Source organism: Vicugna pacos, chromosome 19 (genome assembly GCF_048564905.1).
Source record: "Vicugna pacos chromosome 19, VicPac4, whole genome shotgun sequence".
Classification (NCBI taxonomy): Eukaryota; Metazoa; Chordata; class Mammalia; order Artiodactyla; family Camelidae; genus Vicugna; species Vicugna pacos.
The window spans coordinates 46,154,256-46,179,319 of record NC_133005.1 but is presented as its reverse complement, the minus strand read 5'-3'; the positions used below and the strand labels follow the sequence as shown (position 1 = coordinate 46,179,319).

At 62.8% G+C, this 25,064-nt stretch overlaps 2 protein-coding genes across 5 annotated transcripts; one reads left to right on the top strand and one right to left on the bottom strand.

The window, feature by feature from the left end:
- Positions 1–1,797: 1,797 nt before the first annotated feature.
- NKAIN4 (sodium/potassium transporting ATPase interacting 4) lies at positions 1,798–15,981 on the top strand. Of its 2 annotated transcripts, XR_012061550.1 has the most exons (8): positions 1,798–1,966; positions 6,709–6,846; positions 7,825–7,905; positions 8,885–9,079; positions 12,774–12,834; positions 13,551–13,621; positions 14,042–14,126; positions 15,273–15,981. XR_012061550.1 is itself a non-coding variant. In XM_072943613.1 (7 exons), the coding sequence occupies exons 1-7, from the start codon at positions 1,913–1,915 to the stop codon at positions 15,280–15,282; spliced, it is 624 nt and encodes a 207-aa protein (XP_072799714.1). In that variant the 5' UTR covers positions 1,798–1,912; the 3' UTR covers positions 15,283–15,981. The 2 variants fall into 2 exon arrangements, 1 of the variants encoding a protein (XP_072799714.1); XM_072943613.1 differs by lacking the exon at positions 13,551–13,621.
- Positions 15,982–16,176: 195 nt separating this feature from the next.
- BIRC7 (baculoviral IAP repeat containing 7) lies at positions 16,177–24,974 on the bottom strand. 3 transcript variants are annotated; one of them, XM_072944567.1, is made up of 11 exons: positions 24,626–24,933; positions 24,238–24,299; positions 23,516–23,607; positions 20,246–21,955; positions 19,342–19,441; positions 18,963–19,041; positions 18,829–18,874; positions 17,826–18,029; positions 17,470–17,541; positions 17,068–17,332; positions 16,177–16,384 (listed from the first exon to the last, which is right to left on the bottom strand). In XM_072944567.1, exons 4-10 carry the CDS (start codon positions 20,571–20,573, stop codon positions 17,073–17,075), a joined length of 1,089 nt encoding a protein of 362 aa, XP_072800668.1. In that variant the 5' UTR covers positions 20,574–21,955; positions 23,516–23,607; positions 24,238–24,299; positions 24,626–24,933; the 3' UTR covers positions 16,177–16,384; positions 17,068–17,072. The 3 variants fall into 3 exon arrangements, with proteins under 3 accessions (XP_072800668.1, XP_072800667.1, XP_072800666.1); XM_072944566.1 differs by lacking the exons at positions 23,516–23,607; positions 24,626–24,933 and adding an exon at positions 24,960–24,974 and having other exon boundaries at positions 20,246–22,077; XM_072944565.1 differs by lacking the exon at positions 23,516–23,607 and having other exon boundaries at positions 20,246–22,077.
- Positions 24,975–25,064: the final 90 nt, after the last annotated feature.

Genomic DNA, 25,064 nt, shown 5'->3' with positions numbered 1-25,064 from the left:
GTCAAGACGTGCAAGGAAGGTCAAAGACCTTGGGCAGTGAGTCCAAGTTTTTCCCAGGAGGGGGGTCTCTTCAGGCCTGCTGAGTCATCATGCCAGGGACTGGATGTCACTCTGGGGGGCTTCAGAGGCCCCTCCTGCTCCCCTGGCCCAGCCCCACTATGGCTGTCCTGAGTGGTCTCCGGGGCCCTCCTCGTGCCCCACGGGTGTCCTGTTCCCTTCCATCGACAAACAGCCTGAGGACCCCCTCCCAGCTCACCAGACCTTTCCTCCCACCCCTTCTGTTTGCCAGGGTCTGGGAGCTGCCTCCCCAAGTAGAGCCTGGGTTAGGCATCTGGTGCGGCTTCATCCCCAATTCGCTGAAGACCTTAGGAGGACTTGACCTTGCTCCTCCATCAAACGTACCAATGAACTTGGCTTCTCCCGCTTCCAGGGACTGCAGGACAGTCAGCCAAAACCTCGCATGGGAAAACTCTGGCTAGTCTGTGAAATCACATGAGCGAGGTCAGGAACTGAGCTTGCCATGGGAAACTGGTCTCAGGTCCCTCCTGCGTGAAGGGGGTAGCTGATAGCGGGGCAGCCAGATCTCCAAGGACCCGATGTCCAGTGCCCATCTTCACTGCAGGGCTGGGACCTGGCCCTGGACCCCTGGAGCCAAGAACAATGGCCCAAAGCTGAAATGCAATGCTCTGTGCCCTCTCCCCCCACCCACTGCCACTCTGTTAGGTCCTGGCCAGGACCACGTCCTGCCTCCCAGCACAAGAGTCACTTGGTCACGGCCTACCCTGATCTAGACCCCAGTGGCTCCCTATGACCAACAGAATAAAGTCCAAGCTAGTCTGTGCGCAAACTGCTGGGCCCCACCCTACCTGCCTCCCCTCTCACCATCTGCCCCACACCTTGTCAGTCCCACCTCTGCACCTTTGCACATTGGGGTCCTGGCCCAGTCCTCCCCCCACTAAATGCAGGACCATTGCCCCAGGGCTGCCTGCAACCCAAGGTCTCCCAGGTCCCTCTCTTCCCCTCAGGCCTGACCCTGGCCTGGCCCCTCAAAGAGCAGACCTGGCCTGCAGGTCCCCCCACATTGCCTGGGCAGGTGAACTCCTGGTAGGCCAGCTCACCCCTCCTCCTACTCCTGGGTCCTCACCCCCAGGAGGGGGACATCTGAGCTGGTCCAGGAGGCCTCAGGAATACGGTGTGCCTGAGCCCCACCAGGAAGGAGGCTGATTGGGTAGGTCACTCGAAGACCCAGGGCAAGCACAGGAGGTGCCTGGCAGGAGAGTGTCATGGGGTTTTCCTGGACTCTGCGGAGTGGCTTTGCAGCAGCTTTGGGTCTGTCTCTGGGCCACAGGCTGCCCCTCATTGCTCCACACAGCCTGAGGAGTCGTGCCATCGCCCCTTTAAGAAAGGGTTCCTCGCCCCCTCCCCAGCTGGCGAGAAGCCCCTCGGAGGCTTCCAGTCCAGTCCTGGGTTGTGGGAGAAAGACGAGGCGCAGCTGTTATTCCGAGGGGCGGAGCTGGGCCGAGGGCAGCCCGAGGAGGGGGCTAGCCGGCACTGGCCCAGGGCCAAGGGCCGGCGAGGGGAGGACGGGGGGACGGAGGGGTGTGCCTGGTGCGACCTGGCCAGAGGCGCTCTCAAATCTATGGGGCGGGGTCGGGGGCCGCCAGGGACTGAAGGGACCAGGGATCTAGGGCAGAGCCGGCAGGGCCGGGAATGGGGGTGGTCTGCAGGGTGGGGCGGGGCCGAGGGGCCGGGGCGGGCGGGGCGCTGCGCGGCGGGGAGGGGCCGGAGGCGGGGGACAGGAATTGGGGGGGCTGCGCTGCGAGGGCTGCGGGCCGAGGCGTTGGGCATCCCGCGCGCGGGTGGCTCCTGGTTCAGACTGGCAGAGGCGACGCCCGCGAGCCGGGCAGACATCATGGGCTGCTGCTCTGGCCGCTGCGCGCTCATCTTCCTCTGCACTTTCCAGCTGGTGAGTGGCGACCCCTCCTCGGGACCCGCAGTCCCTGCGCAATGGGGGATCCGGGCGCCGTCCCCCGACCCCAGCCCTGCCCGCTGGGTCCGCGCCTGCCTCTGGAGGCTCCGGACTGGGCACAGCTCGGACCCGAGAGCTTCTGCGGCCGAAGTTTCCGGCAGCTGCCAGGGGCGTGGGAAGCCAGCGCCCTGTGCGCGACCCCGACGGCCCCTCGGTGCAACCCCGGGCGCCCCACAGCGTGTGCGCGCGCGCGCGGATCTCGGGGGCAGCCGCGGGGCCCCAAGCGGCTGGGCAGGTGCTGGGGAGCTGCTGGAATTGGCTGGCGAGGAACAAAAGCCTTCAGGCCCGGGCGCCTAGCCCGCGATCTCCAAGTCCTGTGCGCGCGGCGGGGAAGGGGCACCGGTGTCCACGCGTGACAGAAAGTGTGTGTGGCCCCAAGTGTGCACGCAAGGAGCGTGTACCAGGGGTGTGTGTGTGTGTGTGTCTTGGGGTGTGGGGTGTGTGAGGCCCGCCCTGCCGGCCCCTGGCCCCTCCCAAGCCGGTGGAGGAGGTGGCCCCTCCCCTTTTGCCCTGGCCGGGGGAAATGGGGAATGGAGAAGAGGCGGGTGCCTGGGGCTGCGTTTCTGTCTCTTGTGTCCGGGATTAACTGGGCCCCCTGGGTACAGTGCTTTGTCAAAGAACTTGGACATCCCTTGGCCAAGTTTTCTCCTGCCCTTAGAGCTCCGGGGACTCCGAGTAGTTCTCATTCCTAGAGCGCTGGAGTAGAGGCCCAGGGCTGGGGAGGAGATGCTGATAGGTTCCTGGGACTCTGGTCTTAAAAGGGAAATGCTGCTTTGTGGAAGGGTGCTGGGTGTGCGCCTGGCTCAGCTGGCAGGGTGTTTCCTCCTGACCTAGAGGGGGCTGATGGGGAGGAGGAAGGGCTTGCTTCAGAGATGTTGTGAGTAGGAAGTCCTCTTGCACCCATGGCTGTGCCAGGATTGGGGTCCTATCCTTTGCCTGGGGGCAGGGCTGGCATGGGGCTGAGAAGCACAGGCTTGTATGTCCTGTTTGGAGGAAGGAAGGAGTACTGGAGCTGCCCTGCGAGCTGAGTGCTGCGGAAGCATGGGGGGCAGGCCGATGGGGAGCCTGGAGGAAGGTGGGTGGTCTGCAGGGTTTTGCTGGACAGATAAGGTGGAGGGAGAGCCTGGGCTCTGCAGCAGGCTGTGAGGCCTGAGGACTTTGCGCTGGCAATAGGGAGCTATTGCAAGCCTTGGAGCAGAGGTGTCACTCACTGTCTTTGGGTGGGAGGGCTCCCTCTGTGGCCAGAATCCGTCCTGGGGATGGGGCTGGGGGACAGGGAAGGGAAGAAGGGATCATGGATAGGAGGACAGGAGGAGCCCCGGCTGACGGGGAGCTTTGCAGTCTGGAGGCTTGCAGCTGGCTGGCCGTGTCCGGGCATCAGGAAGCGGAGTTGCTTCGGCGGTGGCATGACTTTGGCTTCTGTGGGTTGAGTTTGGTGTGAGGGATGCACCTGAGGGCGACCGTGGGCTGAGATTCAGAGCAGCAGAAACAGCTGCAGCTGCAGTGGGTGAGGGAGGAGGCCCCAGGGCTTGGGGGGTCATGCTGGGCCGTGTTGCCTGTCTGGCCAGCAGAGGACAGGGAATGGTGCACAGGTGGGCCTGGCACAGGCTGCTGGGACTCTGACTACAGCTGATGCGGGGTGGTTCTCCAGGCTGGAGGGCAGCAGGGTTTCCCTGGATGGGGCTTCTCGCAGACTCTTTGGTCTCAGCCAGGTGAGCCTGAGGGCAGAACAGAGCTGTGTCCCCGTGCTGTCAGTGGCCAGAGCTGAAAGGCAGCAGGGACTACAAAAAAGCCTTTTGTCCTGGCTGTCCACCCGCCCCTGCTCTGCCCAGTGGAGGGGCCAGCGTAGTGGGAAGAGGTTTGACACCCTCTCCGCTCTGTCACCGTGTGTGGGGCTGGGGAGCCGAGGGGGAGGCTGTGGGCGGGGTGGTCCTTGGCTTGCTTTCCTGTTTTTGACAAGTGTGAGAGTTTTCTCCTTACCCAGCTATGGGACAAAGGCCCGACCATCCTGGGGCCTTCTCCCTGAAGAATAGCTTGACCTTTGCCCACGCTTTCCCGGGCTGTGCCCCAGGTGTTGACAGAAGCCAGGGCTTAGCGAGGGGCTTGGGGTGGGCAGGCGGCCACTGAGGCACCTCAGGGTGCTGAGCCTTCCAGTGCTTTGGCTTCAGAATGAAAAGATGTCCCACAGGCCTCCACCTGTGCTGGCCAGCCTGCCAGCGCAGGGTCTCTCTTCTGTGAGCAGACCCTGGGGACCCCCTCAGACTTAGTGGTTAGCAGGGATGCACATCCTGTCCGGCCAGGAGCTTCAGTCATCCCAAAAGAATGCAGCCCCCTACCCAGGTCAGGAGGCTCAGGACAGACCCCGGTCAGTCCCTGCTGGCCCCTTGATTTACGTCTGGTGAGACCCTGAGCTGAGAAGCCAGCTAAGATGTGCCTGGACCCCTACACAGGGACATCATGAGGTAACACTGGTTGTGGCTTAGAGCCCTGAGCGTTGCAGCCTGTTTGCAGCCACAGCCAGCTCACACCCCACCCCCCGGCCCTGGGGCCCAGCCGGCTCACAGCCCCTGGCCCTGGGGCACACCAGCGCACACGCCCCCGGCCCTGGGGCCCAGCCGGCTCACAACCCCCAGCCCTGGGGCGCAGCCATCTCACAGCCCTCGTCCCTGGGGCCCAGCTGGCTCACAGCCCCCGGCCCCGGAGCCCAGACCAGACAGTGGCTGGAGCCCTTGCCTTGGCCCAGAGCTTGACTTGTCAAGGTCCTCCCTGCCGTGTGAATGTCTGGCCTGGTCTGTCCAGGGGCATGGAGGTTGTTGGGCAGCCCTCTGTCCTGTGCCTGCTGACGGGGGTGGGGGAGCTCTGAGAATCAGCGCCAAGGACCCCTCTGAGGAGCTCCCAACTCCTCCCCCTGCTTCCTGGCACATAATTACCACTCTCTTTCTGTGCCATGTGTGGGGACTTTGTTGGGGCTGCAGTTAGGGATCAAGTTTAGCGGTGGGAACTTGGGCACGTGGGGGCCTGTAACCCACAGCTACGTCTCTGCTGTCACTCCCGGGTGTGTCTGCGGCCCTGAACTGGCCCCTCTTCGCCATCCCCAGCCTGTTAGCACCCTCCAACCTTTGTCCCTTTCCTAGAAAGCCACCGAGCAGGACTGTCGCTGAGGTTCGCGACCTTGGGGGTGAAGGACACAGGGCTGTGATCAGGGAGGCTGCAGCCTGACGGCGTCCACCTCAGGCATGGAGGGGAGGCGCTCTGCCCCGTGGCTGGGAGCCTCCTCCTCGCGACTCACAGGGGGACGCTGTCCCGGTGGGAACACCAGGGCAGTTCCTGATGTGATGCACTGCTGTGCACTTGCTCCTGCCTCCCCACCCCAGCTGTCTCCTAGGACGGACCCCAGCCCTCCAAGGGGCATGCCTGGAATGTCCCCCTCCCTGAAACCTCTTGGAAATATATGCCCCCAGCGCGGGGCCGTCCACGGCAGCTGCTTCTTGGGGGCTGGTCGGGGTCCGGAGAGGGCTCCAAGACACAGGCCAGGGTGGGGGGTGGGGGTGCGGAGCTCCCTGGCTGTGGCCAGCAGGCCGTGTGGGAGGGAGGTTGGCCCCTGCCGCCCCGTCCCTCCCTCTCCCCTCTGCTCTTGGTCGTAGCCCAGCTAGTCCTGAGGAGGGGCGTGCAGTGACCTAGCCTGCCTGGCTGTGGGAAGACTGGCGCCTCCCTCCCATGCCTGAGGCGACCTGCTGGGAGGGGCTCCCCACCCCACCCCCGGCCCTTCAGCGTCCTCCCCGCCCCAGGGCTCAGCTGGCGCCCCGTCTCCATCTCCGACTCCGCTGGCCGCTGTGCTTCGGGACGGCTCTCGCCTGCCTCTGCAGTCTGCCCAGTGGCAACGAGTGCTGGATGCGCAGTGGGCCTGTGGGGAAACCGTGGGAAGCAGCCATGGGCCCTGCTGGGTTGCTGTCCCTTCTCTGCCACCATCCTTCCAGGACGTGCTGGTCCTTTCTGCCCTTGCTGCACCAGCTTTCCTTGTCCTGAACACGGGTGGGATGGTGTCTAGGGTGCAGCGGATTCAGCTGTACTTTCTCCTAGCGTGTCGTCGGCCCACAAACGTGATGAATGAGTGGATGAAGGAATGAGCGACTGCTTCCTGAAGCCACCTGAGCTCAGAGCCAGTCTGTCTCCCTGCGTATGAAACAGCAGGTTCCTTAGGTGTCTCTGATTCCCTCGAGTTGGTCCTCTGTTGGCCATGCCTGCAGGGCTGGCGTCCACAGAGCTGAGGGGAAAGGAAGTCCTCAGAGGGGAGAAGTGCCCCAAAACGGTGAGAGAGCCCCACAGACAAGGAGGGTGCTGATCTGGGGGGCCTAGGAGCGCAGCATCTGCTCACGGCCAAGAGCACCCAGGGACCCGTGTCCCAGGCCTCCACCTTCCACTGTTTGCTGTTGGCCCTACAGCCCCCTTTGGGCAGCCCCCTGTACGCCCATTCTGCAGATGAGGAAACTGAGGACGGGCTCACTGAAGGAGGAACACCCCAGCAGTGATGCTCCCAGGCCCATCCAACTCATTTGGAGGTTTTTGTTGGAAGAGCCAGGACCGCAGTGGGTGTTGGATGGTGATGATCAGGCAGGAGAGGGGGGCCGGGGCCTCCCCCAGGGGGTCCGCCGCCCCTCACAGGCCCGCTCTGCTCCTAGGTCACTGCCCTGGAGAGGCAGGTGTTCGACTTCCTGGGCTACCAGTGGGTGCCCATCCTGGCCACCTTCGTCCACATTGTAGTGGTCATCCTGGGGCTCTTCGGCACCATCCAGTACCGGCCTCGTTATATCGTGGTGGTGAGTCCGCTGTGCTCCGGCCCTTCCCCTGCGGGCAGGTGGGTGGGAGGTCTGGCAGGGGGGTTCCAGTGACAGTTCTGTCAGGAAACCCGGAAAGGCCAGAATTTCAGCTACACACCATCTTCCCAGAACCCCAGGCTCAAACCTTCCCAAAGCCTGGATAAGTTCCAGAGTTCAGACCTGGAAATTGTGGCTTTGGGGATGGTTCTGGGAAACTGGGGTGCAGAGCACCTGCTGGGGGTTCAAGGCAGGATTGGAACCCAGTGTACGCCAGCCCCGCCCCTCCCCCCACTGCCATCCCATCTCTGGAGATGCTCAAACAATGTCCAGAAAGTTTTGCTCCAAGCGGAGCAGGATTCTCGTTCAGTGCAGATCAAAATAATTGGTCTCGACCAGGGCTTGGAGCAGACACTTCTCTGTAAAAGCCCAGATGTGGATCTCCCAAGCTTTGTGGACCATGGTCTCCGTGGAGGGTACCTGGCTCTGCACTGGCACAGCCCGGGCGTGGCTGCATCTCAGTAAAACTTGACAAAAGCAGGTGCCAGCTGGCAGCCCTCCCTTCCCTGCAGCAGACCTCAGGGGCTCTTTGGGTGGATTTTGGGGGTTCAGGCTGCTCATACCCTTGCTTATCATTGGTCCACCTGGGACGGGCCATGGGCACCTCTGGGCCAGGAGATCGGGTCCTTCCAGCTGGCTGTCCCAGCAGCCCCATCTCCTGGGCGCCCCTCTTCCCATGGGAGCAGGAGCCCGGCCACCCTCTTGGCACAGTGTATGAGGCTCCATGGCTGAGACCTGTCCCTAGGGGGCTCAGGATGATCATCCTCCAAACAGAACACCCTGGCCTCCAGACTCAGGGAGCAGAGACCCCTCTACTGCTGCAGAGGCCTCGTCCTCCAAAGGCACCGTGCCAAAGCAAGTTGGGCTCCCTCCCCTCCAAGGTCTGGGCTCACCTCCCCCTACCCTCTCTTGTCTCCCTAGTACGCTGTGTGGGCAGCCGCCTGGATCACCTGGAACATCTTCATTATCTGCTTCTACTTGGAAGTGGGAGGCCTCTCCAAGGTGAGTACGGGGGGGAACTCACGAAAGCGGCGGGGGTCTTGGCTGGCCCCGCGGGCACTGGATGTGTTTGTTTGTCTGTCGCCTGCTTCCCCCGGCCAAGGCAGAGAACGTTCATGGCTCTGTCCCCAGCACTCAGAGCACTCCTGGCCCACAGCAGTGACTCAGTGAATGTCTGGGGAAAGTGATGTGGTGGATAGATGAGGGGCTGTGGGCATTGCTGGGCAAGTGGTCACCGGCTGGAAGCAGATGCACCAAAAAAGGCTTCCTGGAAGAGGGGGCCTTGGAGCCTGGGCGGTGCCTGGAAGGAGAGTCAGGACTCGGGAAGGGGAGCAGAGCGCCCAGCTTCAGCAGAGGCATGCAGATGGAAACAGCACCGGTGTGGCCAGAGGGGACACTGTCCTCCTGCGGCTCTCTCAAATGCTGATAAAGCCCAGGGTCCCTCCTGTGGGGGGGGGCACCACGTCCAAGCCATGTGCTGCGGAAGCGCCCGTGTGAGTGGATCCTGCCTGAGCTGCTGATCTGGGCCCTTCACACAAAACACTTCAGTTCATCCTTGCACGATGCTCAGGAGTGGGATGGCAGGTGTGCGATGGGGCAGACGGCCCCTGCTCCCTGGGACCATACCTGGGGCGGCACTGAGAGAGACAGACCTTAGTTCAAATACACCTGAAACGGCAGCATTGGCTGGAGAGGTGAGGGAGGGGTCCAGGGCACTGAGAGAGCATGTCCTGGGGGTCTGGCCTGGTCAGGAAGGCCTTCCTGGAGGAAGGGCTGTGAGCCGGGGGCTGTTGGCAAGAACAGCAAGGCCTTCCCTGCAGGAGAATGGCCGAGAGGGCCTTGGTGCCCCTGCCCCCCTCTGCAGGCAGGGGAAGTGGGAGGTCTGGGCACCCACGCTGGGCTGGGGGGCCCACGCTGGGCTAGGGTGGGTGGAGGCTGACCATGTCCCTGGCACTAACCTAGCTCCACCCCCTCACCCCAGGACAGCAAGCTCCTGACTTTCAACCTCTCCCGGCACCGCTCCTGGTGGCGTGAGCATGGCCCAGGTTGTCTGCGAGAGGAGCCAGCAGCTGGCCTGGGCCCTCTAGACAGCCAGGCCCCAGTGCCAGGCATCGGCTGCACCCTGGAGCATGGCTACGTGGAGGCCCTGCACAGCACCCTGCAGATCCTGGTGGCGGTGAGCTTGGGGGAGGGGAGGAAAGGAGGGGAAGGGTGGAGGGGGCTCATCCTGCTATGGGACCAGGTCCCAGGCCTTTCCTGCACAAGGCAGGACCACCGTCCTCTGCCAGGGCTGGAAGCCCCTTCCCACCCATCCCTGCCCAAAGGTTAAGTAACCACACCCCCCCTCCCTCCTGTGTGGTCTGGGCCACCTGAGCCTCAGTGCCGCACTCTGTAAAGTGGGCTCGGAATTGACTCCAACCCCAGGGTCGGAGTGAGGATAAAACGAGGGGACAGAACTGGAGGCTCTGGTGATGCTGTGGGGTGGGGCCAGGTGGAGGGGGCCCTCTGCAGGAGGGATCAGGATGGAGGCTTCTGCAGCCCTCTCCCCACCCTGGAGGCAGCATGGGCAGGCGAGGAGCCCCGAGAGCTTCTCCACAGCCTCCTCCAAGTCAGAAGGACTGTTTCCATGTCCACCCGACAGTGGGCTGTGGAAAGGGGGGCAGAGACCTAGCCAGCTGGCACACTGGCCGCTTTCAGCTCCTGCTACGTTGAGAGTTAGGGGTGTAGATTCAGTGAATAAAAATGCATGACGCCCAGTTAAATTTAAATTTTAGATAAACAGCAAGTAAGTTTTATTGTAAGCGTGTTCCATGCCACTTTTTGGATGTACTTACTAAAAATAGTTTCATCGTGTATCTGAAGTTCAAATTTCAGTAGACATCAGGCATTTTGTCTGCAGAGAAACGATCTAATGTGGAGGGAGGGCGGAGAGTGGGCTGAGCAAGTAAGTGCCTGGCAGCTGGCCGACTCCAGGGCTCCGGCACAAGCGGTGGGCCACCAGAGGGCACTGGTCAGATCTGGGGGCTCCTGACCCCCTGGGTCGATGCCAACATGTCCCAGTGGGTGCTGGGTTTATAGGACAAAGGTTCTGTGCTGGCAGCTGACATCGGAAACTGAATTCCAAGTCGAGGGCCTCCCCTGGCACAAGACACGAGACCGTGGGGGCAGCCGTGAGAGCTTGCTGGGCTGCCCGCTCCCCCACTCTTGCAGGTCCAACAGAAACCAGACTTCAGGGCACCTGGGTGCTGCCCCTCCTTCAGGTGCTGGGACCTTCTCTCTCCCACCACGGTTTACTCGCTGAGGCAAATAGAGGGCTCCGGTTACCCCAAAACACGTGGGAACCAGGGCACATTGCTTGAAGAGAGAAAGAACCACTTGCCAAGGATACAAGTCAGAACTTCTGAAGTCACTGACAGGATTTGTGAACAGGCAACACAAATGAAACTGGAAAAGGACAAGTGATGATTCTCGCAGGGTGTTTCCATTGCGCTGTTGGTGCGCAAGCGCTGTGCACTGTTGGGGGAGACACCACTGGGGATTTCTTCAGTGAAGTTCGAGTTTCTGAATACCTGTCAGCCTCTGCTGTTTGTCCTCGGGGGTCCAGGAGCAGCAGACCCTTGGCTGCACAGGTGGGCTGGGGGAGCAGGTCCTGCAGGCGTCTGAGAGCCTCACGGAAGACTGGGCTGAATCCGGAGGAGGAGGGGAGGAGGAGGAGGAGGAGGAGAGGAGGAGGGACTGGAGGGCAGAGGAGAGGCAGTCCTCCCCCCGCCGAGGAGGAGCAGGGCGGCTGTGGAGGTTTCAGCACCGCGGCCAGCGCCCAGGGCTGCGCCCCTTCTCCCAAGAGGCGCTCCAGGCTCCTGTGCGCGGCCTCCCCCTGGGCCCACGGTGCCAGGAAAGGCTGCTTGGGAAGGCGTCTCAAGTTTGCTGTGCAACGGCAAAGAGACAGGCACAAAGGAGCCGTTGACCTGCCGCCTGGACGGACGGGCTTCCATCTCCTTCTTGGAGGCACAATGGGCCTGTTCTGTGGTGAAGAAACCAAGACACAGAGGTTAAGTGCACCCTCTGAGGTCTCGCTGACAGAGGGCCAGTCTCTCGCTCCCTCAGCCCTTTGCTCCTGCGCCAGTGGCTGCCTTCCTGTTCCCCTTCCTCCACCGGCCTCTTGTCCCCTCCCAGGCTGCGGTTGCCCCACCACCTCTCTCAGAAGACTGCTTAGCTCCTCCATGGCAGGAATCCCCATGAAACATCTTTTCTGTTTATTCCCCTGATCAGGCGAGGTCCCACCAAGACAGATGATGCATTCAGATTAGGTGAATTCCTGGGGGCTAGTGAAGGGTGGGTGCCCTGTTGGAGACCACACGGGATACCAGACTCCCTCGGGGCTGTGGCTGAGCCGTTGCCACTCTGGCCTGAGGGGACGCAGGGAGGAGTTATGGTACACCACAGAGGTCTGCAGAGCTGTGGCCCCGGGGCTGGGAGGCAGTCCTGCAGACAAGGCGCCGGGAGATATACGTCCTGCTTCTCCCCCAACCCCCTCCCTCCCCCTAGTCTCCTGCTGGGCTCCCCATTGGCCACCCCAAGCTGGAGGGTGCAGGAGCCCGTGGGTGGACCATCCACACCACGCAGGGTGGGGAATGTTGGGGGAGCGTCTGCCCGGGGCAGCTGGGGCACCTATGACCCACCACCATTGGGACCATCCTCTGTGCTACGTCCTGGAGGTCGAGACCACCACCTGGTGTGGGGGTGATCTGACAGTTGGTGATGCCCCAGAGCGTGGAGGTCTGACCTACTGGGCTTGGAGGTCAGAGGGCATGAGCTCACTGTCCTGGGCCACCTCTCAGGTTTCCAGCTTCTGTGGAAGAGGCTTCCCTCTGCAGAGCCTCCGGGATGAGCTGGGGTGGGGCAGCCCCTCCAGGGATCCTGGGAGCACAGGGGGCTGTGGGCCCCTCCTTAGCTGCCCATGCGGTGTCGAGATGCACTTTGCTGCCTGCTCCAGGCTGCTGTGTGCTGAGGGTTGGAGCCGGGCCCCCTTGTTCTCGTCAGAGAGGACGCAGTTCCACGAGGCCAGTAAACTCCACACTTGGGAGTAACTCCCCCCGTGGTTACTGCTGCCTGGGCTGTGCGAGATCGGAGGGGCCCCCTGTGGGCAGTGCCAGCCTTGCCCGTCTCAGTGGAAGCCCTTTCTCCTAGCAGCCCTGGGGCCCAGGTGTCCGCCTGCCCTCTTTCCCCTGCAGTCTGAGCATCCTCTGAGGAGCCTGGCTGAAGAATCTCTGCCGGGCCAAGCCCTTGACTCCCGCAGGGCAGCAGCCAGCCCCGTCCACTCTGCCCGCAGTCGACTGCTGGGCCAAGGCCTCCGTGTCTCTCTCCGGCACTCTCTTCCAAACCGTGCAGCTTGGCAGGCTCAAAACTTGTCTGCTGTGGCTGCCGCTAGACGCCCGCTTCCCCAGGAGGGAAACCCAATGGTTGTCTGCTTAAGGCCAGAGGCCTCAGGGAGGACAGTCCAGCTGTAACGGGGGTGTCAACGCTGGGGGCACAGTCGGCCTGGGGCCCATCCAGGCCGTGGCTACGGGTCTCTCAGGGCTTCTCTCTGCATCTCACCCCCTGTTCAAGCAGGGGCTTGTCCACTGGCCCCCTCACCCTCATGTGTCCCCCTCACCCGCAGAGGTGCTCACCCGCAGTGGGGACTCGACGCCGTTAGAACTCCAGAGCTTAGGAGGCCAATGGATCTCTCTCTTTGTTGTGTTTTACAGGCGAGGACACAGAGGCCGAGAGGGCAGTGGCCTCATAGTTAGGATGCCCTGGGGCCCACTTCCCGTGACGATGCTTCTCTGGCTCCCGGGTCCTCGCCCTGAGAATCCTCTCATGTCTTTCAGCTCCTGGGCTTCATCTGTGCCTGTTATGTGGTCAGTGTTTTCACCGAGGAGGAGGACAGCTGTAAGTGTGCGGCCGCCAGCCTCCTGCCAAAGCCCCTTAGTGAGCCGTCTGGCCCCACCAGGAAGTGGGGGAGGGAAAGGGAAGCTGAACATCGACTACAGAGGCCTGTCATGGCCCAGGCCTGAGACCTGGCCTCTTAAATGGGTCCCCGTGCCACAGAGGTCCTGGCCTGTCCTGGGCCCCCTGGCCTGGGGGACGGTCCAGCCACCTGAGAAGAGATGAGGAGGGTCCCGGGCTGCGGCACCAGGGCGCAGTGCACCCCTGCTCCCCCGGGCTGGGGGCTCCTGTGCTGCGGGCTGGCCCCCAGCGATCCCCACAGCTGTTGCAGGCGGAAGGCTGAGTTCTGACCTACAGAGGAACGTGCCCTCACTGCCCCGCTGCCCCACCAAGTGCCTCCTTACACCTGGGGCCACTTCAGGCCCCAGCTCTGGCTGGGCCTGTCTGAGAGCATTCGTACGTCCCCCCACCCATGAGCCCCCTGGACTGTGCTTTAATTTGCAGCATCAACGCTGGGGTGCTCTCGCTGGCCCTGACTGCCTCAGGCTCCAATAGGGTCTCCTGGGAAGAGGAAGACCTTGAAGAGAAGAACGAAGTCAGGGTGGGCGGGGCTGCGTGCACCTAGGGAGAGCGCCGTGGCTCCACAGGCAGAGCCTTCTCTGGGGTCGGGATCTGAATTCAGAGCCTCTGTTTCCAGAGGTCAGGTGGCCGTTGGGTAGGTGGTCCATACATCCTTCAGAGAGCAGGCTGACTCCTGGACCAGCCCCCAGATACCTTCAGTCCTTGTGTGGTGAGACCCCCAAACCGTCACTCAGCCCACAGCTGGCTGGGAAGAAACGGAAGGGGCTTCCTGTGTCAGTCGCACTAAAACGTTTCCGCGTGGGAGCCAGCCCTGGGGTTCAGAATGTGTTAGCTTTGCTCAGCAAGCCCTGGCCAGCAATGCCCTGTGCAGCCACCGCCTCGAGGTGCTGTGACTGGGAGAGCCGGGCAGCCCCCGCAGCCTCCTGAGAGCGCCAGCATCCTGAGAAGCTTTTCCCCCAGCGGGAGTCCGCCCTTCATCCTCCGGGGGCGTGAGCCTGCCGGGGCGCCACCTCGGCGCTGCCTCTCTGCCTCTGCATCCCTGCAGGGGTGTCTGTGCTTGGGGACGACCTCACTCTGCCATCTTGTCCATTGTTTGGGTTTGTTTTATTTGGGTCTTGGTTTCTTTCAGTTGATTTCATTGGTGGATTTGACCCATTTCCACTCTACCATGTCAATGAAAAGTCTTCCAGCCTCTTGTTCCAGCAGGCGTACCTGTAAGTACGGCCCCAGAGCCTGCCCCGGCTGGCCTGGCCGGTGCGGTTGGCACAGCCACCTTGGGAAGCCTCACCAGGCAGCTGTCTTTCTGTCCGTCCATCCATCACCCATCCGTCCACCCGTCTCCCACCTTCCCAAGGTCTCTTCACGCCGGCAGCAGGCCTGGACTGGGGGTGCAGAGCGCCGCACCCAGCAGGGTCTGTGGGAGTGGGAGCTGAGCTGGCTTTGTGCCGGGGACCCAGGGGGCGCTGAGAGGCCTCCTCCCGGGAGGTGACGTGGCGATTTTCCCAGGTCTCACCGTGGCAGGAAGTGTGAGGTGTTCCCTGCCATTGGAGGGTCACACTTCTTCCCTCCTGAAAAGCAGTGTCCACGGCCCTGCACTCCCCAGGCCTCAGGTCGGGGCACCTGGGCTGCTGGTCCACCTCCTCTGAAGGGACCTTTGCCACGGGCCCTGTCCCACGTGGAATCCTGAAAGCTGGGGTCGGAAGAGGCAGCTGGTGGTCCTTCTCCCGGGAGGGCTGTGCTTCCTCTGTCCCACCCCGGCCCTCAGGGACAAGCCTGCCCTTGGGGCCACACTGCAGCCACCCTCTGGGGACTCTGGCCCTCTGGGCAGCCTCCCAGCCTTTCTACCCTCTAAGTAACCCACGTCAGCCAAGGGCCGTCAGACGTAGCAGGTGTCCAGCTCCCACAGTAGGGGACCTCGCTCGGGCGCCCAAGCCAGGGCAAGGTGTGTGGGAGTTGATGGCCTGGACGCACAGGCTCTGGAAGAGCTTGCCAGGCTGGACAAGCTTCTGGGATTTCCCTCCAGCCATGGATCTGGGCGACCAGAGGGACCCAGGGCGAGCCCCTCATTCTGCTCCCAGTCTCCTGGCCCAAACCCCACTGAGGTGCCTGCGGCCAAAGTCAGCTGTGCAGGCACAAGGCCCTGAGATTTCCGTGGCAAGCCACAGTCCTGGCCAGGCCTGGCAGAAGTTCAGCCCCTCGCCCCTGGCCCTCTCCCAAAGGCCAGGAAGCCTTCCTCTTCTTGGATTTTGTCCCATTTGTTCTGGAAGGGAACAGGGTACAGCCACCCCTGCTGACCGCTGACCCCTAGGACTTTCCTTCCGGGTTCTCTGACCCTGCTCACCCCCACCTCGCCCCCACAGGCCTGCGTAAGTGAAGGAGCGCCCACCCCCTCCTGTGACCCCGCCAGCCTCAGTGACCCACTGCAGATGGTGAGCAGACGCCAGGCAGTGGAACGCACTGGGCCTTCCTGCCCCAGGGGCCCTGCAGGGGCTGAGCACCTGCCCCAGGGTCGAGTGACTGGACCTGAGCTGGTGGAAGATGGACGCAACATCAAAAAGTTTGCTGTTTCCTTTTTCTTAAAAAAAAAGAAAAAGAAAAAGACACGGAAGGAAATGTCATGCCTGGCCTCTGGCAGCACTAGGGTTGATCTCCGTCCACAGCAGGCCTGGGGCTGCTGTCCAACGAACCCCCTTCCCTGGGAGCCCTGTCCTGGGGCAGCCAGGCACCCAGACGCTGCACACGCCCGTGCTGGGGAGAGGGGCTGGCCCCGGGACTGCGAGATGGGGAAGTGTGACCCCACCATGAAGGTCAGCATGAGTCCCTGGAGACCCCCACCCGAGTGCAGGTTCCTGACTCAGTACTGTGCGCACCCAGGCCCCACCTGCCCCAGGTGCTGTGGCTGGTGGAACCCTGGGGCGGGGGCTGGGCTTGCCCAGGAGCCACAGGACAAGAGCTGCCTGGAAATGTGCTGATGAGGGGCGAGGCCTGTTCAAGCACCCCCCCCCATGAAATAGTCCTAGGGCATCCCCCAAGGTGCCCACAAGTGGATTAAAAGGAACCTGCCCTCCAGACCATGTTTCTGAGATGCAGGGGCTCGTGGGGTATTCACAAGTTCAGTTTCAGGAGTGGCCCGAGGCCAAAGAGAAGAACCAGGGAAAGTGGGGAGCGAACGGGAGGGGCAAATAGCCTGGAATGGGACAGACCGTTTGGGGCGGGGTAGTGGGGAGGGGCGGGAGGTTCTGGAACAGAGTCTGCGAAGCACTGTCCAAGGAAAACCCACACTTTATTTTGACTCTTCCAAAGCTTCCACACGTAGGCTCCCACCCCCTCCACCAAGCCGTCCACAGCTCCCTCTTCCTCGCTGGGCTGGTCAGTGCTGGACACCAGCTCAGCCATCCCCAACGGGCCGCCAAGTGGGCCAAGGGACAGGCTGAGCGAGTGGGGTGCCCTCCTGGAGTGGTACTCACAGCTCCTGGAGGGGAGGAGGTGGGAGCAGCAGCTCCAGTTGGCTTGTCCACCCAGCTGGGACCCCTCAGCCCTGAGAGGTTCCTTCCCTGCTACTTCCTCCCCGGAAGATTCTTGGGGAGATCCTGGAGCACAGAGACCCTGAGAAGGCCGTGGCTCCTGCCCCCACCTCCGTGACGCCGAAGGGCCCCCCCACACCATGCATTTCCATCAGGACTCTGCTCCCAGGTTGGGATCCCCGTGGGGTCCATGCTCAGGCAGACCCCAGCCCCCTCCCCTTGACAAGGACGGCATGTGCTCTCCATACACCCCCAAAGCTGAGCGCCCCTCGCCAGGCTGCCGCTCTCTATGCCCGGCTAGTCGGGCGGCACCATCCCTCTGAGCACTAAGAAACCCGGGCAGAGATGTGACCAGTGGGTGTGGCTTAACACGCCCAAGCAAGGTGGCAGTGGCCGCCTGGGATGCTGCGTTGAGAAGGACTCAGAGCAGGTACCCAAGCACCAGGGGGAGTGGACGGGCAACGTCTGTGGGGCCAGGGAGGTGGCGGGAGTAAGAAGTGCTGTCTCCTGCCCCACCACCTGGTCCCTGCGACGCTGGGCCACCATCAGGACCACAGGAGATGGCATGCTTGCGGTCACTGTCCAGGCCCATTCCAAAATCTCGGGGGGAGCCTGGTGGCAACTCACTCACCTGGCCTAGGACAGGAAGGTGCGCACGCAGCTGCCGATGGGGGCCCTACAGATGGGGCACAGCTGCAGGCTGGGCGCGCACTCGGCACAGGCCAGGTGGCCGCAGGGCACGAAGACAACGGCCACGGCGCGGTCCAGGCACACACGGCAGGTCCGCTCCTCCCGCAGGCGCTGCAGCTGTTCCTCTGCATCCCGCGCTCCTGGGGACTCCAGGGCCACCAGCACCCGCTGGGCCTGGGCTCCATCCGCTTCTCCACAAGGGCGACCTGTGACACCATCCCCACACCCTGACCTCAGCCCTCTGTGCTGGCAGGTGTGGGAGGCGGGCCAGACCAGGAGTGGCCGCCCCCACCGCAGGAGGCAGAAGGCCCGGCCCCACTCCCACCCTAGGCGCCCCCTCCACCTGGCTCCCTGGCTCCTTCCAACGGGGCCTCTCTTCTGGGCACGGGCAGCTCAGGCCCCAGGTGGACAGGAGCTGTGGGCAGTTAGAAGAGCCTTAAGGCCCAGGTCCCCAGGGAGGTGAGGCCTGGCCCAGAGACAGCCAGCAGCAGGCGAGGTCCAGTTCTGACTGGCAGTACAGCCCCTGCCCCTACATCTGCCCCCCGCCCCTCCCAGCGCGCCAGAATCCCGGCTCCCCCTCCACACCGGGGCGCTCTGCCTGTGCAGCGCCTCATGTGGTGCCATGGACACTGAGTGCCGGGCGCTGTGGGAGCAGTGAGGCAGGAGAGGTGGGGGCAGTGTCCAGAGAGGCGGAGGTACCTCTGGCCCCCACAGCCCGGCCCCTGTCCTCCTCCTGGAGCAGGTCGGCCACCAGCTGGGACGCGGACACGCTGGTCGGCACCGCCCGGCGGTACCTGCGCTGCAGCAGCTGCCACACTTGGCCCTGCCCGAAGCCCATCCCAAGCACGGCCTGCACGGCGGGGCACTGACTCCATGCGGGCCACTCCTGGCTGTCCCCGGCATCTGCAAGGTAGGATGAGGGGTGCTGGACCCAGGGCAGGCAGGGCCCAGGGCCTTGGGGTCCTGGGAAAGAGGCAGTGGCCTGCCACTCTGACCTGTCACCAGGGTCACCTCCACGTGAGAGCCCCTGTGGCCATCACGGCTGCTCCAGCCATGCCCAAGTCAGGGCTGTGTTCCCAGCGCCTGGATCAGAGGTGCCCCCACACAGGGAAGGTGACAGGCCTGAGACCAAAGCGGCCACAGACAGTCCTGCGACACACCAGGTGCTGCTCCCAGGGCATCACTGGACCCCGTTTAATCCCAAATGAGGTCGGCTCCATCCCATTTCACAGCTCAGAGCACTGAGGCTCAGAGAACAAGATCATGTGTTACAGGGCTGGGTGGAAGCACCGGACCTGAACCCTGGAGCCCCTCAGACCCTACCCCACTGGGTCCTGGGCACCACATGGAAAGCAGAGCTCAGCACGGCGGCTCCTCTGTGTGCTGGTGACTCTGGCCAAGTGAGCGCTTGAGGGGTGACTGGCAGACACACTGGCAAAGGCCGCCCCTCTCCACGCCCCCGTGGCCACCTTTGGGAATGGCCGTGCCCACGGTGGCCAGCTCTGTGGTCTCAGGGGATGGCTTTGGCTTCACTGGAGTCCTGGACGCACACATGGTGTCTGTGGAGCCCCCCATGAAGCCAGCTCAGACCCCTTCACTCTCGGCTGTCCTGCGGAGGCTAGGGGGTACCCGACAGCCCCAGCCACAGTGCAGGATGGAGGTGCCCAAGGGAGCAGAGCCCAGGCCGCGCACCCTGGCTCACCTGAGGGGGCGGCTGGACCTGTGTCTTCTGGCTCCTCTGATCGGTCCTGGAAGGACCAGAGAACATTTGTGGAGCAGGGTGGGAGGGACCCTTTCCGCCTGCCCCCCAAAGCCCTAAGGACAGGCAGAACTCACCCAGGAGCCTGGCGGGCGACAAGACTCCTGGACGCTGCAGACGAAGTCCCTTCCTTTTGTCCGGAGCAGGAATTCACACCTGAGGGAGCAGGTCAGGAGCCCCGTGGGCAGTGGGCCTGCCCTGTCAGAGAGCCACCCCCACCAGGTCCAGGGCAAGCCCTGCAGACCCCCTGGCGGGGATGGCGCCATCATCTACCACTCCCCCAGACTCCCCGCAGGAGGCACTTGGGGCAGCTGCGTCAGGGTCTGTTGAGCATCAAGGAAGAAACAGCGCAAGTGCCATCTGGATGGGGCCCCGTCCCTGAGACCCTACACCCCGGGACATGGCAGGGGAGGCTGGTGCACGCCCAGCCCCGGGACCCCCCCACAGAGCCAGTACCTGGGGAACCACCGGGCATGCTCCGTCCAGGGGTCATCTCCTCGTTCCCAGCTCTGCAGACCTCCGTAGCAGAAGAAGCAGCGAACCTTGTCCTGCTGGCCTGGGGTAGAGCAGAGACGCTGGCCCCTCACATGGCCGGGAGTGTCCCCCAAGGCTGGGGTTGGGGGCTCCCACTGGCCTCTGCCACCCCCTTGCCCTGCATTCTCCTTGGGATTCACTCGTGCCTGTTTTATCGCAGGGGGAATGGGGGTAACAGTGGCTGGGGCGCTTGCCAGAATCGAGGCAAATGTTCGGTGAATGTTCGGGAAGGGAATGCAACTGCTCGGTGTCTGTGCTGTTCACAGAGAGGCTGAGGGACGGGCCGCCCAGCCAGAACATCCCGTGTCACTGCAGAGCTTCGGAGACAGAACTGCCCCCCACACCTCCACCCTAGGCGTCACCTCCTCAGGATGGATTCCCAGTGACCACAAGAAGGGACTGTTTGCTGCCAGGCTTGGTTTTAGAGGCTGACACCACCCGGGGGTGGGGACCCCGCATCTCTGCCCCTGCAGCCCTCACCTCTGTCTCACCCCATGCTGTCAACAGACTCATCCTCCTAGAGCCTGTCCGTGGCCCCCAGGGGCCCTGAGGATGCCCCCCACCTCCTGCTTCTCCTTCGGCCCCCACTGTCCCACCACTGACCCCTGACACCAGGGTGCACCTGTGCTGTTCTGGCCCCTCCCCGGGTGCACTTAATCTGAAGCACGAGCCCAGGAGAGACCCTAGGGCCGGGGACAGGTGTAGAAGGGCCCTGTGGCCCTCTGCATCAGGCCAGCACCTCCCTGCCATGGGGGAGGGGCTCCGTGGAGAAGGTGGGGCCCCAGCCCAGGAGGGTCCTGGATGGCCCCAGGCCCTCAGGACTCACCCGTGTGGAAGAAGCCGGCGGCAGCCAGCAGCTCGGGCTGTACCACGCTGGTCAGCGGCCAGTCATAGAAGGAGGCCAGCCGCAGCTCCTCGGAGCCCATCCCGGGAAAGGCAGGCCTGGCAGACAAGGCCCCAGGCCCCTCTTCCTCCTCCTCCTCTGCCAGGGGACGCAGCTGGCTCAAGATCTGCCCATCCGTGTGGTCCTGGCGCTGGGTGTGGCCGCACCGAAAGTGGGGCTCACGGTGTCCCCCAGTAGGGCTGCCGCCAGCTACCCAGTGGCTCGGCTCCGGGCCACAGTACTGACATTTGCCCCTGTTCTCCAGCCCCATGGAGAAAACAGCAGTCTTGACCAGTTCTGCAGCAGCGATGGGGCCCCTGGACAGCCAGTCCTGGAATGTGCCCAGCCAGCCCGCCTCGGGGCTCCTGATCGCTGGGCCCTGCCCGTAAACAGCCGTGGCCTTTGCCTCCAACAGCTGGGCAATGGGGCAGGCACGGTCCTGTCCACCAGGTGCCCCAGGTCGGGGAGAAGCCAGGGGCTGGGAGGGCCCCTGGGGCCTACCACCTTCTGGAAGGGTCCAGTGTGACAGCCTGTGTCACATGCTCCCTGCAATGGGAGGTGTCATGAGGCTCCTGGGCAGGGGCCTCAGCGGGTGGGGCCGCTGTCGGGGCTGCAGCCCTCACTCCACTCTTCAGGGGAAGGTGGTGTCTTGGTACAAGGGGAGGGGCCGGAGCACAAAGACCACTCCCGAGGCAGCAGAGGGCTGGTCCTGGCTCCGGGACCTCCGGGGAGGGGAGGGGAGGAGGGGTGGGCTTTGCTGTCGGTCAGCTCTGAGTTCCTGGGCCAGGCGCCAGGGGGCCTCTGAAAGCAGAAGGTTCCAGGTCGCCTGAGCCAGGCAGTCAGTGCCGCCCAGGAGGGGAGGGCAGCCTCCTCTACAGGGACGACACAGGGCAGCCAAGGCGGTCACGTGGGCGGTGGGAGCCATGTCTGCTGTGGTTCTCTGTGGGGTCCTGAGAGCCTGGGCCAGAGTGTCATAACGTTTGGTGGAAATCAAGCGAGAGGGGTGGAGGAAGGGGGAAGGATGGGTTTTATTTTACTCCCCCTTAGAGAAGGATGCTCTGCACTGCCCCATCTCCACTCTGAGTAGAGCTCTCCAGAGCAGACCCTGAAATCAAGGCCAGGGTGTAAGAACTTTATTTGGGGGTCACTGCAGGAAGCAGCAGGAGGCCGTGGGCAACGTGCCGATGCTGGGTGTGTTCCAGAGGGGTTCTTGCCATGGGCTCCCCTCCTGGGGGCCTCAGAGCCTGTGCACCCCTACCCACTGGGCCCAGTTCCCTGGCTCTGGGCAAGTGGCCAGCAGGCTGAAGAGTCACGGGCAGAGCCACAAGGGGCCAGCAGAGGGCGCCTGGGGAGAGTGAGAGCCAGGGCAGATCCAATCCTGGGCTCCTCCCACCCAAGGGCTGAGGCTGGACCTCCAGACCTTAACCCAGCTATGGGCCTGCATGCAGCCATCCGGACCACAGCTTCAGGGCTGTCTTCCCAGCCCAGTCCACATCACCGGGGCTTATTAAATCAGACGATTTCCTGGGCATGCGTGGCCCCAGGCCTGGGCAGGAAGATCGGCTTGTCCCTGCAGATGATTCAGCACAGCTGAGCCTGGCTCCTTCCTGCCCTTCTCCAAGCCCAGGCGCCCCTTGAGGCAGAGCTGGGAGGCTGGGGGTGGGTGGAAGACATGACATGGGGCTTGACGTTGGAGGAGGGAAGGCTGAACGGTGGCCTTCTTGTCTCAGTCCTGCAGAGCCTGGAATGTTCACTGACAGGACAGACCACCTCATCTGGAGACGTAAGAGGTCACATCTCCAGCCCCAGATCCCAGCCCAGGGCTCCAGGGGATTGCTGGGTTCAGCTTCAGGAAGGGCTGGATCAGGGAGCTTGCTAACCATGGTCAGCAGGTAGCAGGCCTCCAGGGAAAGCTGAACTGATAGGCTGCAAGGGTAAATGGGTACTGCCTACCCCAACTCCATGTGGGCTGAGTTTGGGGGTGGGGGTGGTGAACAGATTACAGGGGCTCAAAACCTCTGTCTTTCTGCCTCTCCCTCTCTCCTTCACACTCTGTAGATTTTCAAGCTCACAAGGAGGCCCTCTTTGGGGCAGGAGGTCTCAGGCATGGGTCGAGCAGAGCTCTTGCAGACAATTGATGACCTGGCTGGGCCCCAAGCGTCCCCAGGGTGGGCATGAGGTACAGAGGAGCCATGGGAGGGTAGGGCAGACCACTCTCATGGGAGAAGAAATGAAGAAGCAGCTGAGTGTGCTGTGCAGAGGGCAGGGAAGAGTGTCACAAGCAGAGGGAACAGCAGTAGTGGAGGCTTGTCTGGTTGGTCCTCAAGGGGACTAGAGGCACAGGGAGGTGCAAGGCTGTCTAGGGCAGGTCAGGGGGACCCTGGAGCCAGTCAGGAGGTGCTAGCTGAGGTGCGAGGTGGAAGGGTGTCTTCATCTGCAGGCCCCTAGAAGCCAGCCATTGAGGGACCCATGGCCAGGGCCACCACCCCTTAGGCCCCACCCCCAGCTCCCTGCTGGGGAATCGGCACAACCTCTCTTGGGGGCAACCTGCCAGATCTAACAACATGCAGGTGGCCAATGTGAGTGCCTTCTGACCCAGGGACCCCCCTGCAGGAGCCTCCCTCCAGGGGTCCTTGCACAGCTATACAATGGAACCTGAACAGGCTGCGAGAGACCTTCTGTCTTCCACCCTGTACTTTTGAATACAAAGACGAGGTTTTTAACCACATGCCCATATGCCTTTGAAATAAGTAGAAAATCAAATCTCTTTAAATCAATGCTGGCAATGTTTAGACAATCCCATACCAGCTGGGTCCGGCAGACAGGGGGTGTCTGAAGGTGGAGGGTCCAGGATGGGGTGGGTTCTCCCTGCCATTGGACCTGCAGGGGAGGAGACCTCTGTACCCCGTGCCTGCATGGACTCAGCTCCTCCTGGAAGCTGGAGGATGGCCAAGGGTCAGGTGGGGAGGGCAGGAGCAGAGGGTTCTAGACAGTGGGAGAGCCCATGGGTCCTAGCACAGACCCTGGGGCTGGGCCATCTTTGCCCCAGAGGTTCTTGTGCTGTTCCAAAGCCTGAGCTGGTCAGTGTCATTTGAGGCCCCTACCACCCCTCCCTGTGCCAGGAACTACTCTGTCCCCAGCTTGCTGGACCCGGGCCTCCCTGTCCCAGAGAAGCTGGGCTGGAAAGGTGAGACTGGAACAGTTTTCTCTCACCTTCTTCACAGCTGGACCATGGTAGTGGTCCTCTGCAGTTACAGGAAGCTCAGCTTTAGACTCCTTGACACCAACTTCCTGTGTCCTCATGCCTGGCAGAGGAAAAGGCTTCCCCTGAGGCTGGTCTGAGGGCCTCAGCCACCAGTGCTGGGCTCACATAGTCTCTACATAGGGCTTTTGGGGTCCCATGTTTCCTGCCAGCTGGGGCCACGCTGCCCCCTGCCCTGGGCGACCCTCACTCTCCCCCTTCACTGAGATCAGTGAGGGACACTGCCAGATTTCCCAGCTGGCAGGGTGGCAGCCTGGAGGGTAGTGGGGAGGTGGTGGCTATCAGATCTGCCCCTTCCCTGGCCAGCAGGCTGGTCTGACCACACCTCCTCAGGCCTCAGTTTTGGGGGCTACTCCTTTCACTGCTCAGCCCTATAGCTCACCTCCAACTTTTTCAGTGGACATCACCTGTGATCCCTATACTGGCTGAATAGTGTCCCTCTGTTACCTGGGAATGTGATCTTATTTGAAGACAGGGTCGCTGCAGACAGAATGAAGTTAAGATGAGCTCATACTGAAGTAGGGTGGCCCTAAATCCAATGACATATGTCCTTATAAGAAGAGGAAGAGTCAATACACAACACAGTGAGAAGACCATGTGATGATGGAGACAGAGCACCAAGGACACCTGGGGCCACCAGAAACAGAGAGAGCCAGCATTCCAGGCCTCGTACCTTCAGCAGGACAAGGACAGAACACAGACCTGGGCCTTGTGAGGGTGGCACACCTGCCAGAGCTGGAAAAGAAGAAAAGACCCACTTGGAAGCCACGCTGGGAAGTAGTCGCAGGGGCCCCAGAGCCAGGAGGGACATCCAGGCTGGAACCTTGCGTGGGTTAAGGCACGGAAGTGAGTAGGAAGTGGGAACTGGGCTCCCTTCAGGAAGCTGGAGACAAGAAGGGGCTGTCCACCCCTGAACAGAGACCGAAAGACCCAAAAGGGCGCCATGCAGAGCTGAACTCTCTTTTCCTTCCCGCGGTGAAACCCGGAGTTAAGAATCTAAATGCAAGCTAGTTATAAACTGGGGAGCCCCTTGTAGATCCAAGAGTGCTTGCAAAGCCGACCTTCAGGGAGGCCCGAGCCCAGGGCTCTACCGGGACAGCTGCTGCAGAAGCCAAGGAGCCGCCCCGAGGACAGCAAAGCTCGGCGCCTGGGCGCCCCTCCGAGGGATGCCGGCGGGGCGTTTGGGCGAGCAGCAGGGTACAGTGGACTGCAGCCTGCTGTAAGTGGCTTTCGGGGTGGCTGCACTTGCTGGCTTCGCTTCTCCCGGTCCCGGGGACCAGCGCAGGGGTGCCATCGGGCCCACTACCCGAGCCAGCCAGCGGCTGCACGCGCCGAGACTCTGCAGCACCACGGCCCACGCTGCGGCTGCGCGCCCGAGGCCCAGTAGGTGCCCACCTGAGTCGCGGCCCCCGCAGCGCCATTGGACACGTCCACGTGACTTCCGGGGCTCGCCCCGCCCCTGAGCCGCCGCGCGAGACTGGGACCCGGGCGCGAGATCCG